Source organism: Cetorhinus maximus, chromosome 14 (genome assembly GCF_964194155.1).
Source record: "Cetorhinus maximus chromosome 14, sCetMax3.hap1.1, whole genome shotgun sequence".
NCBI lineage: Eukaryota > Metazoa > Chordata > Chondrichthyes > Lamniformes > Cetorhinidae > Cetorhinus > Cetorhinus maximus.
Window position 1 is genome coordinate 13,656,793 of NC_135892.1, and position 19,648 is coordinate 13,676,440.

At 42.5% G+C, this 19,648-nt stretch overlaps 1 protein-coding gene across 1 annotated transcript in view; it reads right to left on the minus strand.

Annotated features, from left to right (window-relative positions):
- The window catches only part of LOC144689431 (aftiphilin-like), a 63,940-nt gene that overhangs the window by 24,198 nt on the left and 20,094 nt on the right, over positions 1-19,648 (minus strand). The window contains exons 3-4 of the mRNA XM_078556515.1: positions 735-880; positions 267-393 (exon numbers count right to left, since the gene is read on the minus strand). Of these exons, the coding sequence (XP_078412641.1) occupies positions 267-393; positions 735-880 (273 nt within the window). The remainder of the gene's footprint in view (positions 1-266; positions 394-734; positions 881-19,648) is intronic.

The following is a 19,648-nucleotide window of genomic DNA, read 5'->3' on the forward strand; positions in this document are numbered from 1 at the left end:
GCAGTTTTCAAAAACAAGGGAGCTCTCCTTTCCGAACAAATACCACCAAAATTATTGATTGTCCCACACAATTAGCAACGAGAACACTGTTGCTACAGAATGATTCATTTGCCCTTTACAAGAGTCAATGCACTTCAGAAAGGAATGAATCATGTGAAGTGTAGTTGTTTTTTTGGAAGAAAACAGAGCTCCATCGACACAAGCCTCATTTTACTTCGAATAAATAAATGAAATACATTCCCTTTTCTCCAATCCCCATAACTTACTATATTTCTGGTATCAATTCCCAGGGAAATCAGAAGTTTTTTGTTGCTGTGCGAACCACCCCACTGGTACCTCAGGCCATGAGCATCTTCCACATCTCGCAGCTCAGTCCAGACAGACAACAACTCTCTGCACAACCCACAAGAAATCACAAAGCTGTTCAGTACAATACAACACATGACTCAGCAGATTAAGCATTGTTGCTCAAAGCATTTCAATTAGAATAGATCTCCAACATACTTCTATTACAGATTTTAATTTACCTCTTTTTTAGCAAACAGAATCGGATTTATTTTTGTTACACTATGCAAAGATCATTTTGGTTGTCATATAGAATTAAAGGAAGATTATCAGCTCAATATTTAGGGCCTTTATTAGTAACAAGATTCATTAATTTTATTGCATTTGATTAAGTTTTTCCCAATTTATTTCAATGAATTCTCTGCAATGTGTACTGTCCACAGTCTTACCCATTGTTTGTCTTGATCTGCTCTCCCTTCCCAAATCCAGACTGCAGTAGCTGCCCAAGAGAGCAGAGTTCTTCTTTGGTGACCTTAACAGCTGGCAGAGAAAAACACGTCTGGAAAACTTGCTCCAGACGACTTAGCAAAGACACCTACATGAAATAAGCAACAGTCGGCATTAGATTGAATTTTCCCTCTCAGTTTTGACTGGTAGAACAATATACATCTAAATCCAATTAGGATACTGGCTTTTTTTTAATTCTTTCACAGGATGTTGATGTCACTGGCTAGGTTAGTGTTTATTGCCCATCCCTAATTGCCCTTGAGAAGGTGGTGGTGAGCTGCCTTCTTGAACCGCTGCAATCCATGTGGTGTAGGTATACCCAAAAAGTGCTGTTAGGAAGGGAGTTCCAGGATTTTGACCCAGCCACAGTGGAGGAACAGTGATATAGTTCCAAGTCAGGATGGTGAGTGGCTTGGTGGGGAATTTGCAGGTGGTGGGGTTCCCATGTGTCTGCTGCCCTTGTTCTTCTAGATGGTAGAGGTCACGGGTTTGTAAGGTGCTGTCTAAGGAGCCTTGGTGAGTTGCTGCAGTGTATCTTGTAGATGGTACACACTGTTGCCACTGTGTGTTGGTGGTGAAGGGAATGAATGCTGAAGGTGGTGGATGGATTGCCGGTCAAGTGGGCTGCTTTGTCCTATTTGCTCCTCCAAGGCCACTGTGGAGGTATGAAGGCAGAAAATTCTGGAAATACTCAGTTTTTGCTTTCGGGTGGCAGCTGTTGAACATTATCATTTACATCTCCTTTGGACATCTTTTGTTTCTTTATTTATCCCATTACCACTCCCTTTGGCCTTGCACCACCAACCCTTTTTTCATTCAATCCCTCTGGTCTTCCATCCTATCACAGATCTTCTCTTTTGTTCTGTTCCCACCCTCTCACCTTTCACTTGCTTAAACCTGTTATATTTCTAATTTTTTCCAGTTCTGATAAAAGGTCATTGACCTGAAACCTTAACTCTGGTGTTATTCTCTCCACAGAGGCTATCAGATCGGCTGAATATTTCCAGCATGCTCTGTTTTCATTTTAGATCGCCAGTGTTCACAGTATTTTGCTTTTGTACTGTAGTAGGATGGATCACAGCCTTTGGTTTACTCTTTCCAAGCCTTTCCACCATTCCAAATAAAAATAAAAGTCTAGCCTCCACCCAGCAGAGAGAGATTACAACTCCAGCAGGTTAGCAGTGGACCAACTGCAATTTGGCTCCGCATCACGGGCTACTGATGCTGAGTCAATTCACATGAAAAGAGGACAAAAATTATCAGCTACAATTCAAGTTCCTGATTTTTGTGCAAGTTACATTTTATGGAAGATGAGAAAAGGTGCACAAGTGAGTGACAGAGTCAACTGTCAGCAGAGTCAGAATCATTACAGCACAGAGGCCATTCAGCTCTTCGAAGCCATGTTGGCTCTCTGTGGAGCAATCTCTCCATGCTCACATAAAAAGAAATGGTTACTTGGGTAAGGGATCAAAGGACTATAGCCACCTGTAGCATTTTACCCCCACATGCATCACCAATTCCAGAGTGACGGTCAGGGGCTATATCCCGGCATATGTCTCTGTCTCTTGGGTGGGTCTAGAACCATTGGAGTACAAGAATAAGGAAGTCTTGCCACAATTGTACAGGGCTTTAGTGAGACCACACCTGGAATAGTGTGTGTAGTTTTGGTCTCCATGTTTAAGACTATATTTGCATTGGAGATGGTACAGCAAATGTTCACAAGATTGGTCCCAGGGATGACAGGGCAATCATATGAGGAGAGCCTAAGTAAATTGGCCTATACTCTCTGGAATTTAGAAGATTGAGAAGTGATCTTATTGAAGAAAACAATAATCTGAAGGGGGCTTGACATGGTAGACACAGTTTATTTCCTTTGGCTGGGGAATCTACAACACAGGTTCACAGTCTCAGGATAAGAGGGTCAATCATTTAGGATTGAGATAAGGAGAAATTTCTTCACTCAGAGGCTTGTAAATCTTTGGAATTCCCTACCTGAAGGATGCTCCATCACTGAGTATATTCAGAGCTGAGGTAGACCGATTTTTGGTCTTTCAGGGAATGAAGGGAAATGGGGAGCAAGTGGGAAAATTGAGTTGAAGTCGAAGAACAGCCATGGTCATACTGAGTGGTGGAGCAGACTGTAGGTCTACTCCTGATCCTATTTCTTACATTCCTACCCAGCCTACATATCTCCAGTGTGAGGGTCTATGACCATACTATGCCACCAAGGCATGGTTGGAATGGGACAAATTGAAGTTTCAGAGGACAGTCAAATTCCATATTCTTTTGCAACACTAATTTTCCTTCTTACTGTGTCCCAAGCAAACAATTTTCATTACTTTAAAAACACAATAGAGGGCAGACTGTTCCCAGCTATGATGAGGTTGTAATAGCATTCATAAGAGCACCATCTAGCAGTAAAACACTGAATGGACACAAGGCGCACATCATGAACTGAGCAAATAAACCATAGGTAATGGTAAATTAACTCCACAGAATCAGGGAATTGCTACAACTCAGGAGGAAGCCATTCAGCCCATCATGTCTGCACCAAGACTCAAAAGAGCAATTCACCAAGTGCCAATCTCCCACCTTCTCCCCATAACCCTGCACATTCCTGTTCAGATAACAATCTAATTCCCTTCTGAATGCCTCGATTGAACCTGTCTCCGCTACATACTCAGGCAGTGCATTCCAGACCTTAACCACTCGCTACGTGAAAAAGGTTTTCCTCATATCACTTTTGCTTCTTTTGTCAATTTCTTTAAATCTGTGCACTCTTGTTCTTGATTCTTCCACAAGTGAGAACAGTTTCTCCCTATCTACCCAGACCTGCGATTTTGAATATCTCTATCGTCTCCTCTCAGCCTTCTCTTCTCCAATCTATCTTCATAAGTGAAGTTCCTCACCCTGGAATGGTTCTCGTGCATCTTTTCTGCACCCTCTCTAATGCATTCACATTCTGAAGTGCTGTGCCTAGAACTGGACACAATACTCCAGCTAAGGCCGGACTAAGTGTCCTGTACAAGTTCAACATAACCTCCTTGCTCTTGTATACTCTGCCCCTATTAACAGCGCCCAGGATACTGTATGCTTTATTAACTGCTCTCTCAACCTGTCCTGCCGCCTTCAATGACTTATGCACATAGACTACATCCAAGTCCCTCTTGTGTTTCCACCTTTAGAATTGTACCCTTTATTTTATATTGCTTCTCCATGTTCTTCCTACAAAATGAATCACTTCGCATTTCTCTGCATTAAACTTCATCCGCCATCTATTTGCCCATTCCATCCACTTGTCTGTGTCCTTTTTAACTTCCACACTGTCCTCCTCCCAGTTCACATTGCTTCCAAGTTTTGCATCATCTGCAAATTTTGAAATTGTGCCCTGTACAAGGTCTAGGTCATTAATATGTATCAAGAAGAGCAAGGGTCCCAACACTGACCCCTGGGGAACTCCACTACAAACCTTCCTCTAGTCTGAAAATCATCCATTAACCACTACTCGCTGTTTCCTGTCACTCAGCCAATTTTGCATCCATGTTGCTACCATCCCTTTTACTCCATGAGCTGTGACTTCTCTCAAGTCTGTTGTGCGGCACTGTATCAAATGTCTTTTGGAAGTCCATGCACACCACATCAATAACTTTGCCCTCCTCAGCACTCTGTTACCTCATCAAAAAACTCCAATAAGTTAGTTAAACACGATTTACCATTAAGAAAATCAAGCTGTCTTTCTTTAATTAACCCACATTTGTTCATGTAACTATTAATTTTGTCCTGAATTATTGTTTCTAGAAGTTTCCCCACCACTGAAGTTAAACTGACTGCCCTGTAGTTGCTGGGCTTATTTTGGCACACTTTTTTTGAACAAGCGTGTAACGTTTGAAATCCTCCAGTCCTCTGGCACCACCCCTGAATCTAAGTCTTAAAAATTATGGCCAGTGCCTCTGCAATTTCCACTTTTACTTTCCTCAGTATCCTTGGATGCATCTCATGCGGTCCTGTTGCCTTGTTTACGTTAAGTACAGACAGCATATCCAATATCTCATCAATTTTAAGCCCTTCTAATGCCTGAATTATGTCCTCTGGTCACCATGGTCTATGCAGCACCTTCTTCCTTGGTAAAGACTGATATAAAGTATTTATTTAGAACCTCAGCCATCTGCCTCCATACATAAATCCCCTTTGTGGTCCCTAATCGGCCCTCCTCCTCCTCTTACCACATTTTTACTATTTATATGCTTATAGAAGATTTTGGGATTCCCTTTTAGCTGCCAGTCTCTTTTCATACTCCCACTTTGCTGCTCTTATTTTTCACCTCCCCTCTGAATTCTCTATATCAATATGGTTCTCAACTGTATTTTCTACCTGACATACGTCATAAGCACACTTTTTCTTATCTTAATTTCGATATCTTTTGTCATCAGGGATTTGTTTTTCCTACCTTTCCCTTTTGAGGGAATATACCTTGATTGTGCCTAAACTCTCTTCTTTGAAGGTAGCCAATTGTTCAGCTACTGTTTTTCCCACTAACCTTTCACTCCAATTTATTTGGCCCAGATTAGTTCTTACTCCATTGAAGTTGGCTTTTCCCCCAGATAATTATTCTTAATTTGGGCTGTTCTTTGTCCTTTTCCATAGCCAGTCTAAGCTTTGGTGACACAATGATCACTGTCCCCTAAATGTTCTCTACTGACACTTGATCTAGTTGTCCCACCTCGTTCCCAAGAACCAGGTCTAGCAGTGCCTCATTCCTCATTGGGCTAAAACATCCTGAATACACTCTAGGAATTCTTGCCCCTCTCTGCTCTTTGCACTACTACTACCCCAGTCTATATTCAAGTAATAAGGTCCCCCATCATAACTATAACATTTTTTGCACCTCTAGTTTCTTTGCAAATGTGATCCTCTACATCCTTCCCACGAGTTGGTGGCCTATAGACCACACTGAGCAATGCAATTACACCTTATTTGTTCCTTAGCTCTAGCCAAGTAGATTCTGTCCTCAACCCCTCTGGGACATCCTCCTTCTCCAGCACTGCAATTCTCTCCTTAATCAATACAGCCACTCCTCCCCCTTTTCTAACTTTCCTGAACAACTTGTATCCAGGAATATTTAACACCCAGTCTTGCCCATCTTTGAGCCAGGTTTCTATTAACGTCATAACATAGTTCCACATGGCATTCTGTGCCTGTAACTCCCCAATCTTATTTACCACACTCTGTACATTCACATACATGCACAAAAACCCTGATTTAGACTTTATTACTTTCTCCCTTACTCTGACCCCACCTATTAACTGACTATTCTCTACTCTACTGCTATCTACCTCTCCCGGTATACTGTGCACTTTGGCATTCCTCTCTGATACCATTTCCTGGTTTCCACATCCCTGCTGAGTTAGCTTAAAACCTCCCCAAAAGCAGCAGCAAAACACTCTGCAAGGAACTGAGAGTGGGAACAGTTTCTCCCTATCTACTCTGTCCAGACCCCTCATGATCTTGAATACCTCTGTCAAATCCATTCTCAGCCTTCTCTTCTCCAAGGAAAACAGTCCCAACAATCTATCCACATAAGTGAAGTTCCTCATCCCTGGAACCACTGTCGTCAATTTCTTCTGCACTCTCTCTAACGCCTTCACATCTTTGCTAAAGCGCAGCACCCAGAACTGGACGCAATACTCCAGCTGAGGCTGAACTAGTGACTTATACAAGTTCAACATAACCTCTTTGCTCTTGTACTCTATACCCCTATTTAAAAAGCCTAGGATACTGTCTGCTTAACTGACCACTCTCTCAACCTGCCCTGCCACCTTCAATGATTTATTCACATATACACCCAAGTCCCTCTGCTCCTGGATCCCCATTAGAGTTGTAGCGTTTATTTTATATTGTCTCTCCATGTTACCCTAATAGGCTGAACAATCAAACCTATGTTTTTAAGCTAAAATCTAAATGCCTAAACTAGGCTTTGTCTCGGGCCTAATCAACATGAACTCGATCTAAGTTTTAGGGTCCCTTGAAGCTGGGCATGGCTACACTTTCGACTCAATATATTCTCTTGTAAGTAATAATTACATGTCTTGACCTTTAATTGCAGCCCAGCTGGGGCGTAGATGATGGCAAAAAAAAACTGGACGGATATCAATGCAAAGCTTGAGCTGATTGAAAGTGGCAGATGTCAGCGAAATAAAACCTGAGAAATGAGGAAATAAACTTATGAAGAGAACGTCTCCCCCACCCCCGTCCCCTCATTGCCTGAATGCCCGTTAAGGTTAGAGTGAACAGGCAGGTTAATTAAAGAACAAGGGTGCACTATGTATATCAGCAACATATTGAAATCCTCTAATCAGCTAACTATCCTCGATTTCAGTTACACCACAGTCTTCATAACTATTCAGTTTCAACCAATGACACAAAGCCAGCAAGTTTACTACTGTATGCCTGTATATTTTTTATCAACCTGCATCACAGATTATAAATTCTGGGATCAGTGCTACAAATGAACAAGAATGAACCCAAGCGTTTCCCATTGTTGACATAATTTGAACATGTCAGCTGGGTTACTGACTTGGACTACACTGGCATCTCTCAAATCTTTTCAGTTTGTTTCAAAGGGCCTCATTCATTTGGTCAGGTGTTCATTTACATCTCACAGAATTGTTACAGCGCAAGAGGCAGCCATTCGGCCCATCACGTCTGCACCAGTTCTCCGAATAAGCGATTCACTTATTGCCATTCCCCGGCCTTCTCCCTGTAACCCTGCACACTCCTTATCAAATAATTGCCCAATTCCCTTCAGGATTCTTCAATTGAACCGGCCTCCAACATACTCTCAGGCAGTACATTCAAGAACTTAACCACTCCCGATGTCAAAGGGGTGCTGCTGTATTATTAATAACCACATAACCTTCAGATCCTGCTCCAGGACTTAAGTACATAATCCAGGTGAGGGGTGTCTAACTCATATTAGCCTGATCTAACACCTGGGTCAAATTTAGGAAACGTTTTTAAAATAGAAATAAAGATATATTTCCTACATTGTAGTAACTACATTGCCTGTAAAGTGCTCTGGCATGTCCTCAGATCATGAGGACTGCTACATATAAAATCCAAGTTCTATTCATCGTCCTGTCAACAGTGACTGCACCCTAAATGTGAACGAGTGTTCACACATGCATCAGGCAATCAGAACTTCCAATGGCTGAGCAATCCTTCTAGTTCGAATTGTCCACAGAACTGGAGGTGGGAAAAATACTGAAAAATGATATGTTTTTTCTAGAATGTGCTGCGACTAATCCATGAAATCTCCAGCAACTTGGTGTAAATAATCAGTTACTTCTCACAGTAAACAGAATTCAAACTCTAATTCACAAGCAGTTCACTGCTATAAGTTTGTGGTGAAACTAGGAGCAAATCAAAGATGGTTGCCTCCCTGCACCTTGCAGCCACAGTGACGTCTATGGAAGTTTACTGCAGGAAACAGAAACTAGGAGCAGTTGGCCTTTCGGCCCTTCGAGCCTGCTCAGCCATTCATTATGATCATGGCTAACCATCCAACTCCAGCTTTCTCCCAATACCCTTTGATCCCTTTTGCCCCAAGAGCTATATCTAACTCTTTCTTGAAAACATGCAATATTTTGGCTTCAACTGCTTTCTGTGGTGGAGAATTCCACAGGCTCACCACTCTCTGGGTGAAGAAATTTCTCCTCATCTCAGTCCTAAATGGTCTACCCCATATCCTCAGGCTGTGTCCCCTAGTTCTGGATTCCCTCACCATTGGGAACATTCTTCCTGCATCTACCCTGTCTAGTCCTGCTAGAATTTTATAGGTTTCTATTAGATCCCCCCTCATTCTTCTGAACTCCAGTGAATCCTATATAATTCTAACCGACTCAATCTCTCCTCATATGTCAGTCCCGCCATCCCAGGAATCAGTCTGGTAAACCTTCGCTGCACTCCCTCTATAGCAAGAACATCCTTCCTCAGATAAGGAGACCAAAACTGCACACAATATTCCAGGTGTGGTCTCACCAGGGCTCTGTATAATTTCAGCAAGACATCCCTGCTCCTGTACTCGAATCCTCTCGCTATGAAGGTCATCATACCATTTGCCTTCTTTACCGCCTGCTGCACCTGCAGGCTTACCTTCAGCAACTGGTGTACAAGGACACCCAGGTCTCGTTGCACATTCCCCTCTCTCAATTTATAGCCATTCAGATAATAATCTGCCTTCCTGTTTTTGCTACCAAAGTGGATAACTTCACATTTACCTACATTATATTGCATCTGCCATGCATTTGCCCACTCTCTCAGCTTGTCCAAATCACCCTGAAGCAACTCTGCATGCTCCTCACAGTTCACCCTCCCACCCAGCTTTGTGTCATCTGCAAATTTGGAGATATTACATTTAGCTCCCTAATCTTAAATCATTAATATATATTGTGAATAGCTGGGGTCCCAGCACCAATCCCTGCGGTACCCGACAGTTCACTTGTCTCATTAGATTAAAAGGCACTAGTAGAATTGCTTCATAAATAAGATGCACATTATAAACAACTTACAAATAAATCTGCAAAACCAATAATTTAGTTATATTTGCAGCTGTATCCCCTACCCAAAATGAAGTACACTCCAAATCTTTAAACATCGCTCTAAAGGCGCACTCATCTATCTTGCAATCAGCCAGGGAAACATCGAGAGACCAGACTACAAATCACCACGGGACATCAGCAAATGAGAAATTATAATCTGGGCATCTAATTTAAGAGGTTTCCAATGACTGGATGATACAAGAGAGCCAAACAGCATTTCCCATCCAAATCCTACTTCTACTGCCACAGCAGCAAGCAGAACCAGTTGGTTCAAAGTTCACAGGCTGGTTTAAAATGGCCTACATGTTTGACACCCCTTACCTAGGTTAATCTAGTGCTGAGGAAGGATTGCACAGTCAGATGTGCTAACTTTCAGATGAGACGTTAAATGAAGCCCCTGAATGCCTGTTAAATTAGATGTAAAAGATCTTACAATGAAAGTCACCGTATTCCCGGAGGATGATGGGCTGCTTTCTTATTAGAGAGAGATGACTGGTAGTGAGTTTAACCTGAGGGGTGAGGTTCAGAAGGTGGGGCCTTCCCTCAACTAACGTCACCAGAAACAAATGAACTGGTCATTTAACTCATTGCTGTTGTGGGATCTTGCTGTAAGCATATTGGCTACAATGTTTCCCTATAAAACAGTGACTGCACTGCCAAGATACTTCCAGGCTGTGACACACCCTGACAATATTTTTTTCCATTCTTGGAAAAGGAAGCTTGTTCAAAACAAGAGGAAAATTTTAAAGAGTATTGGAACTAGTGCAAGTCTTGTGATTTTAGAGCCATAGAGGTCTACAGCACAGAAAAAGGCTCTTCGGCCCTTCGAGTATGCGCCGGTCAAACAAGTACCTAACTATTCTAATCCCATTTTCCAGCACTAGGCCCATTGCCTTGTATGCCATGGCATCGCAAGTGCACATCCAAAATAATCACAATCTCACAATCAAAATAATCAATAATTTTGTTCATGCCGAGAGGATATGATGTCTTAGACAGATAGAAATGTAATGCATATGGTGTTATTCTTCCATTGAAGGCGAAGTCTGCTGCTTATGACCAAAGAAATACTTATGATGAGGACTTTCTCTTTCTCTGAAACCACCTAAAACTGGCAATGCTACCCACCTAAAGTGAATCTGTGTACCTTTAAAGGTCAAAACGTTTAAATGCTGAGGGTTTGAAGGGCAACAAGTTCTCTAAATTTCAGGTGCCAGGCCGATTCTGCAGCTGAGATTGATGGCGTCAAGAACAACCATGAACTCAACACTCGGGTTTACAAATGTTAGACAACTCATTTGCTGCAAGGAATATTCAGCTTGGGGGATAAACTAAAGTTGCAGCAAAAGAATTTTCAAAAAATGTTTCAGACAATTCGCCCACCTTCTCCTTTCCGCCAACAATAGATATAAAAACTCCTCATACTCAAATTTTTATATGCCATTTTCTTTGTAGTTTTTTCTGTGTGCTTGGTTTATACATTTCTGCCCTCTTCCTTCATTGCTATTGCGTGTTTGAGCTACACAGCTTTAACAGACTTGCACGTATACAGATACCAAAATGTGACACAGGAAATGTGATGTGACTGGCAGATTGCACATCTAGTGCAACATTTGTAAATTTTAGCAGAATTCTTGGGCACCGCAATGAGCCAAAGGATATGTTCTCTTTTACCATCTGTCATCTGTGTTGCTTCTCTCTACCTCCCATCTCCTTCCTTCACCTGGGAACTGCAGGGTGGTATGGGGAAGGGGGCTGTTGAGAGCAATAGGCCACATTTTCTAGGGGTAGGCGCAGGGCACTTTCTGAGCAAACAATGAGACCAGCACTACAGGCTGGGTTTACCTCACTTGCTGCAAGGGAAGTGGGGGGGAAAGAGTGAATTATGAAAGCCTGTGTTATTTAATATATTTGTAACACACAATTTTGTATAGCAGAAACGTCTGCTACATTGTCCGTTTACCACAGCCAAGACAATCCCCCATTGCTGCAGCCCCTCCCATGCTAACACCTGAAGCTCTCATCCACCACTCCATTCTGCATTACCCTGCTAATCCCATCAGACCTGCACTCGGGGTGACCAACTCTTAGGAAATGAAGTAAGGGACACTTTGACTGTGCCACTGGGGAGGGTGCGGGCTGCTGGTGAACATGTGAGCAGAGGCCTAGCTGGTGGGGGTTTGGCAAGTGTCAGGGTGGGAGTGAAGAAGGGAGCCTTGAGACCATAATCAACAGGGATGGTGGGAGTTAAATCAAATAAATCTTACAACTTATCTTCTCGAGTGACAACATTATCATCTCTCTGCCGTCTCACTCAAGTCACTCAACCTCAACCCAGAAACCCCCAGGATCAGCTTCTCATAGAATGTCCTAGAAATACGGAACAAAAGGTGTCCCTTGGGACATGGGACCAACAGTCAAAATAATGGACAATCCTTTAAAATGTGGGACACTGGTTATGATCCAAGCCCCAGGCCTGGTTCCTACACCCAGGCTGCTAAAAGTGACTTCATGCTGTAAGCATGAACTTTAAATTTGTTAAGCACATTAAACAATTGAAAAATTGATAAATCTCCATTTTCGCCTCTCTCCATTAGGTGTCTCTTCACTTTTCCCTACTCCACCTCACCTTGTCCCTTCAAACTCAATCCACTGTTTGCTTGCTTCCCAGCTTGCAGACAGGAAATCAGTGCACACAGAGAAAGGATTTGATTAAAAAGGGAGTTATAATGGTTGATGGCAGTATCATTAGGAGACAGAGGGTAGGATATAGCCAGGTGTGCACTGGAGTGCTGCTTTGGGCTGCATGAGTGCTTCAGTTGGGTTTGGTGAGTGAGGGAGCTCGGCAAAGAGGGAAGGAACTGATCCTTTCATTTTCTACCTTTCCTCAGAAAGAAGAGCAGCAGCCTTAGTAAGTAGGACTTGGTGAGTATTTATAGTGTCCTTAATATTCTCTAAACTAGAGGAAGTAAAAGTAAAGGGAGTAATTTAAGGGCAAGTCACGGTAGGGCAGCTCAGCCATGTGGAATGCTCCTCCTGTGCGATTTTGGAAGTCAGGGACACTTCCAGTGCCCATGGTGACCACGTGTGCAGGAAATGTCTCCAGCTGCAGCTACCTGAAATCCACGTTCTGAATCGGGAGCAGCAGCTGAAGTCACTGTGAAGCATCCGCAGGGCTGTGATCTTCGTGGATAGCATGAGCAGTGAGGTGGTCACACTGCAGATAAAGAGTGCACAGGCAGAAAGGGAATGGATGGCTGCCAGACAGAGTAAACGCACTAGGCAGGTAATGCAGGAATCCCCTGCCTCCATTTGCTTCTCTAACAGATTTTCCCTTTTGGATGCTGCTAGGGGAGATGGTTTCTCAGGGAAATGCAGCGAGAGCCAAGTCTGTGGCACCATATGTGGCTCAGCGGCATGGGGTGGGGGCTGGGGGGAGAAGGGGGAAAAAAAGAGTGGGAGAGCAATAGTGATAGGGGATTCCATCACAAGGGGAACAGACAGACGTTTCTGGGGCCGCAGATGTGACACTAGGATGGTATGTTGCCTCTCGGGTGCCAGGGTCAAGGATGTCACTGAGCGGCTGCAGGGCATTCTGATGGGGGAGGGTGAACAGCCAGAGGTCGTGGTCCATATCAGTACCAATGACATAGGCCAAAAGAGGAATGAGGCCCTGCAAGCAGAATATAGGGAGCTAGGAAATTAATTAAAAAGCAGGACCTCAAAGGTAGTAATCTCAGGATTACTCCCAGTGCCACATGCTAGTGGGATCAGGAATAGGAGAATAGACCAGGTGAATAAGTGGCTGGAGAGATGGTGCAGGAGGAAGGGATTTAGATTCCTGAGGCACTGGAACTGATTCTGGGGAAGATGGGACCTGTACAAGCTGGACACGTTGCACTCCAGTGGGACCAATATACTCGCAGGGATATTTACTAGTACTGTGGGGGTGGGTTTAAACTAGAGTGGCAGGGGATGAGGACCTGAGTGGGAAGACACAAAAAAGGGAAACAAAGATGAAAGACAGAAAAGTAAAAAGCAAAAGTGGAGGGCAGAGGAAACGGGGGCTAGCAGCAAATAGGGCCATAGTACAAAAAAAAAGATAAGTAAAAAGACAAGTCTTAAGGCACTGTATCTGAATGTACGAGCAGTCACAATAAAGTAGATGAATTAACAGCGCAAATAGATGTATATAGGTATATGTTTGTAATTATAGAGACATGGCTGCAGGGTGACCAAGGCTGGGAACCGAATATCCAAGGGTATCTGATATTTAGGATGGACAGGCAAAAAGGAAAAGGAGGTGCTGTGGCATTGTTAGTCAAGGGTGAAATCAGTGCAATAGTGAGAGAGGATATTGGCTCAGAAAATCTAGATGCAGAATCAGTCTGGGTGGAGCTAAGAAGCAACAAAGGGCAGAAAACATTAGTGGGGATTATCTATAGGCCTCCAAACAGTCGTGATAAAGGTAGGGGACAGTATTAAACAGGAAATTAGAGATGCATGTAACAAGGGTGCCACAGTAATCATGGGTGACTTTAATCTACATATAGGCTGGGCAGACCAAATTAGCAATAATAGTGTGGCGGATGAATTCCTGGAGTGTGTACGAGGTTTTTTTTTTAGATCAGTATGTCGAGGAACCGGCTATCCTAGAATTGGTTTTGTGCAATGAGAAGGGGTTAATTAATAATCTTGTTGCGTGGGATCCTTTAAGGAACAGTGACCATAAAATGATAGAATTCTCTCTTAGGTTGGAAAGTGAAGTAGTCCAATCAGAAACTAGGGTCTTAAATCTAAACAATGGAAACTATGAAGGCATGAGGCGTGAGTTGGCTAAGATAGATTGGGGAATTTCATTAAGAGGCATGACAGTGGATAGGCAATGGCTAATATTTAAGGAACGAATGTATCAGAGCAAATAAACAATTACTTTCGTTCTGTCTTCACAGAGGAAGACACAAATAACTTCCCAGAAATACTAGGAAACCAAGGGTCTAGTGAGGAGGAGGATTTGAAGGAAATTCGTATTACTTACTAAAACAGTACTGGAGGAATTAATGGGACCGAAAGCCGATAAATTCCCAGGGCCTGATAATCTACAGCCCAGGGTAATAAAGGAGGGGGCCATGGAAATAATGGATGCATTGGTTGTCATCTTCCAAAATTCTGTAGATTCTGGAACAGTCTCGGCAGATTGGAGGGTAGCAAATGTAACCCCACTATTTAAAAAAAGAGGGAGAAAACCGGGAATTACAGACCAGTTAGCCTAACATCAGTAGTAGGGAAAATGCTAGAATCTATTATAAAGGATGTGATAACAGGACACAGAAAATATCAATGGGGTTAGACAAAGTCAACATGGATTTATGAAAGGGAAATTATGTTTGACAAACCTACTGGAGTTTTTTGAGCACATAACTAGCAGAATAGATAAGGGAGAACCAGTGGATGTGGATTTTCAGAAAGCTTTTGATAAAGTCCCACATAAGGGGTTAGTGTGTAAAATTAAAGCACATGGGGTTGGGGGGTAACATATTGGCATGGATTGAGAATTGGTTAGCAGACTGGAAGCAGTAAGAATAAATGGGTCTTTTTTCGAATGGCAGGCAGTGACTAGTGGGGTACAGGAGTACAGTGCTTGGGCCCCAGCTATTCACAACTATATCAATGATTTAGATGTGGGAACCAAATATAATGTGTCCAAGTTTGCTGCCGACACAAAACTAGGTAGGAATGTGAGTGGTGAGGAGGATGTTAAGAGGCTTCAAGGTGATACACATGGCAGATGAAGTATAACATGGATAAGTGTGAAGTTATCCACTTCCTTAGGAAAAACAGAATAGCAGAGTATTATTTAAATAGTGATAGTTAGGGAAATGTTGATGTACAAAGGGGCCTGGGTGTCCTTGTACACTAATCACTGAAAGCAAGCATGCAGGTGCAGCAAGCACTTAAGAAGGTAAATGATATGTTGGCCTTCACTGTGAGAGGACTTGAGTACAGGAGCAAGGATGTCTTACTGCAGCTCAGCAGGGTCTTGGCAAGACCACACCTGGAGTATTGTGTGCAGTTTTGGTCTCTTTACCTAAGAAAGAGCATACATGCCATAGAGAGAGTGCAGCAAAGTTTCACCAGACTGATTCCTGGGATGGCAGGACTATCGTATGAAGAGAGATTGGGCTGACTTGGCCTGTATTCACTGGGGTTTAGAAGAATGAGAGGGGATCTCATTGAAACGCATAAAATTCTGACAGGGCTGGGCAGACTGGATGCAAGGATGAAGTTTCCTCTGGCTGGGGGGTTCTGGAACAAGGGGTCACAATCTCAGGATACGGGGTAGACCATTTAGGACTGAGATGAGGAGAAACTCCTTCACTCAGAGGGTGGTGAACCTATGGAATTCTCTACCACAGAAGGCTGTGGAGGCTGTCATTGAATATATTTAAGGAAAGAAAGATAGATTTCTAGACTCTAAAGGCATCAAGGGATATAGGGAGAGAGCGGGAGTATGGCATTGAGATAGAGGATCAGCCCTGATCATATTGAATGGCTGAGCAGGCTCGAGGTGCCGAATGACCTACTCCTGCTGCTATTTTTCTATGTTTCTATTTAGAGTAAGAGAATGCTAAGTAGAAAGGAGGTTAAGAGCTCAAGGTAGAGAGAAGTGCTGCTAATGGGCGACTAATGACTGGTACAGGAGAGAAGACTAGAAACAGTGGGGGAGGGAGAAGCTTGTAAATTGCGCAGGAAACAACAAAGGGGTCAGAGATAGGAGGAACCATAGCTGAAGAAACTTAAATAAAAGCAAAAAACTGCGGATGCTGGAAATCCAAAACAAAAGCAAAAATACCTGGAAAAACTCAGCAGGTCTGACAGCATCTGCGGAGAGGAATACAGTTAATGTTTCGAGTCCAAATGACTCTCATTCAGACTCGAAACGTTAACTGTATTCCTCTCCGCAGATGCTGTCAGACCTGCTGAGTTTTTCCAGGTATTTTTGTTTTTGTTTTGAAGAAACTTAAACTCCACTGAATAGAACACAGGAAATAGGAGTAGACCATTCAGCCAGTCAAGCCTGCTCTGCCATTCAATACGAGCAAGGCTGAACTCGGGCTTCAACTCCATTTTACTGCCCACTCCCCATGTCCCTTAATTCCCTAAGACACCAAAAATCTGTCTATCCCAGCCTTAAGTATAGTCAACGATGAAGCATCCACAACCCTCTGGGGGAGAGAATTCCAAAGATTCACAATCCTTTGAGTGAAGTAACTTCTCCTCATCTCGGTCCTAAATGATCGGCCCCTCATCCTGAGGCTGTGCCTCCGTGTTTTAGATTCCCCGACCGGCAGAAACAACCTCTCAGCGTCCGCCCTATCAAACCTCTTCAGAATCTTAAATGTTTCAACGAGATCACCTCTCATTCTTCTAAACTCCAGAGAATAAGCCCAACTTACTCAGATTATCATAGGACAACGCCCTCACCCCAGGAGCCAATCTAGTGAACCTTCACTGTACCGCCTCCAATGCAAGTATATCTTTTCTTAAAGGCGGAGACCAAAACTGCATACAGTACTCCAGATGTGGTCTCACCAAAACCCTGTATAAATGTAGCAAAACTTCTTTATTCCTGCACCCCAATCCCCTTGCAATAAAGGTCAACATGCCATTTGCCTTCCTAATTGCTTGATGCACCTGGCTGCAAACATTGTGATCCTTGTATGGGCACACCTAATTCTCTTTGAACATTAACACGTACAAGTTTCGCACCTTTTAAAAAAAAATCTACTTTTCTATTCTAATGACTAAAGCGAATAACTTCACACTTCCCTACATTATACGCCACCTGCCATCTTGATGCCTATTCACATAACCTTTGCAGCCTGTGTCCTCCTCACAGCTTACATCCCACCTAGCTTGGTATCATCAGCAATTAAACAACTTATGTCAGAAGCAACTCTTTGGCAAGATTTTACTGAAGCATATATCTGTTGTGAAGTCTTGCTCATTGAAAGCATGTATATTGGAAAATCATTGGAAGTGAACAGATGATTTTGCAATACACATTCCCAGCAGGTTAGTTGTGTAAAATTAATTAGTTAGGAATGAAATAAGGTTGTAAAGACCTAGCATTATGCTGTACACAACTGAACATCAAATTTTAAGCATTATAAGCCCATAGAAACATTGCTACAAAGCATGATCCTTCAGTCCAATTAGAAAACTATTTCAACTTTTGGTTAGTAACTATTGGGATACACCAAAAGTACTAATGTTTTTTTTTAAAACTTACTTGAAGGTTGTAGTGACCCAACGCTGATTACCCGAGTGTCACCTAATATACAAACATGGGTCTCAAAGTATAAAACAGCACCACCTAGCTTGGAAGCCAAACAGTGCAGGACTCAATAGAATCAAGTAAAATCAGAAAACCATGGCCAAAACAATTACAAGGCATAATTGTAGGAAGTACAGGCTTCTAATATACAACGGATGCATAATTAGTGAATTTTCCATTACAACACATATGAGTTGAAGGATATGTTATTTTATAACAATAGGTAGGCCAGGTTTAGTACAGAACTGTTAATATACAATGACAACTAAGTCAAATTGCATTTTATTATTTGTCATTTTGGGATTTTTGCTGGTCATTTATTGATATTAAATTCTGCTAATTTTTACTTAGAACTGTAAATCAGTGGCCTCGATAATTATTGTATGCTTCATTATCTGCTCCTTTAAAAAAAAACCCAGACAGATGGCAGACAAGGTGTGGCATATATAGCTTTTCAATCAAGCTGGGTTTGTAGGTGGGCGGTAGGGTAGCTGAACTTTGGCAGTACAATCAGATGGTAAGTTCCGGCAGTATATCAGCATAGATTGAGACATCTTGGTGTTTAGCAGCAATGGGGAGGGCCTGGGTCCAGCAGCACAGATCATTGTTCTGTGCTTCTACAGCACTGAGGGCAGCAGGCATACAAAGGAATACTGAGATTTAGTAGTACAGAAGGAGTCCTGACGTCTGATAGCACAGACAATGGATCTTGGGATTAACACCTGGATTTGAAGGCACTGAGAAGAATCTCCAAGGGTTAGCCAAACCAGGAAGTGTAATGGATAGTTTGACTCACAAGGTGATGTAACAACCATGTAATGAATCTCGAAGCTTTGCAGATCTGGGCTTTCAGTTTGTAAAAGATTTCCAGAGTCAGTGAAAGCAGTGTTTTCCTCAATAAAAATTAAATTCCTTAAACACATATCACAGCTGCAAAAATCATTTTAACTTTCAAATAGGAGCATTGTCAGCAGCTTTATCAACATGGGAAAGCTGAGGGAAGGAGGAGCTTGTAACCAGCATCCAACAACATTGTGCGCCTATCAAATTCCAGAATTTACCTCAAAACATTCACCTCATAATTCATGAGACATTTTGTTGGAATTAAAACCCAAACTGGTTTATTGCTTCCAGATCGTTACATTTTAAATGCAATATAAAAATCTCTCGGTTACAGTGGAAATACAACACATTACTTAGGAATTTGTCTCTAATTCTCGTGCCCAAAAGTTTTAGTTAACCGTTGTAGATCAGCCTGGAGGCAGGCTATTACCGATATCTCCCAGCGATTGGTGTTAGGCCAATTATTTTTCACTTTTTACGAATGAACTGGTCGGTAAATTGACTGTTGGTGATTTGTGCAAGGGTAGAAAGGTTTACATACACTACAGGAACATGCCATACAATGGTAAATGGTTTTTAACTTGTTCAAATACAGTGTCATTCGCGTAGGGAGTAAGAACACAGAATATACTCATTACTTACATGGAAGAATACTGAAAGCGGTTCATAAGATTGTAAGAAATAGGAGCAATAGGCAATTCAGTTCCTAGAGCCCATCAATAAGATCATGGCTGATCTGATCATGGCCTCAACTCCACTTTCCTGCCTACCCTCCATAACCCTTGACTCCCTTCTTGATCAATAATCTATGCAACTCAGTCTTGAATATATTCAATGACTCAGCCTCCACTGCTTTTTACGGAACATAATTCCAAAGACTAACGACATTGGGAGAAGAAATTCCTCATCTCCATCTTAAATGGGAGACCCCTTATTTTTAAACTGTGCCCCCTTGTTCTAGATTCCGCCACAATAGGAAATATCCTCCCATCATCTACCCTATCAAGCCCCCTCAGAATCTTTGTTTCACTTCTCATTCTTCTAATCTCCAATGAGTATAGGCCCAACCAGCTCAACC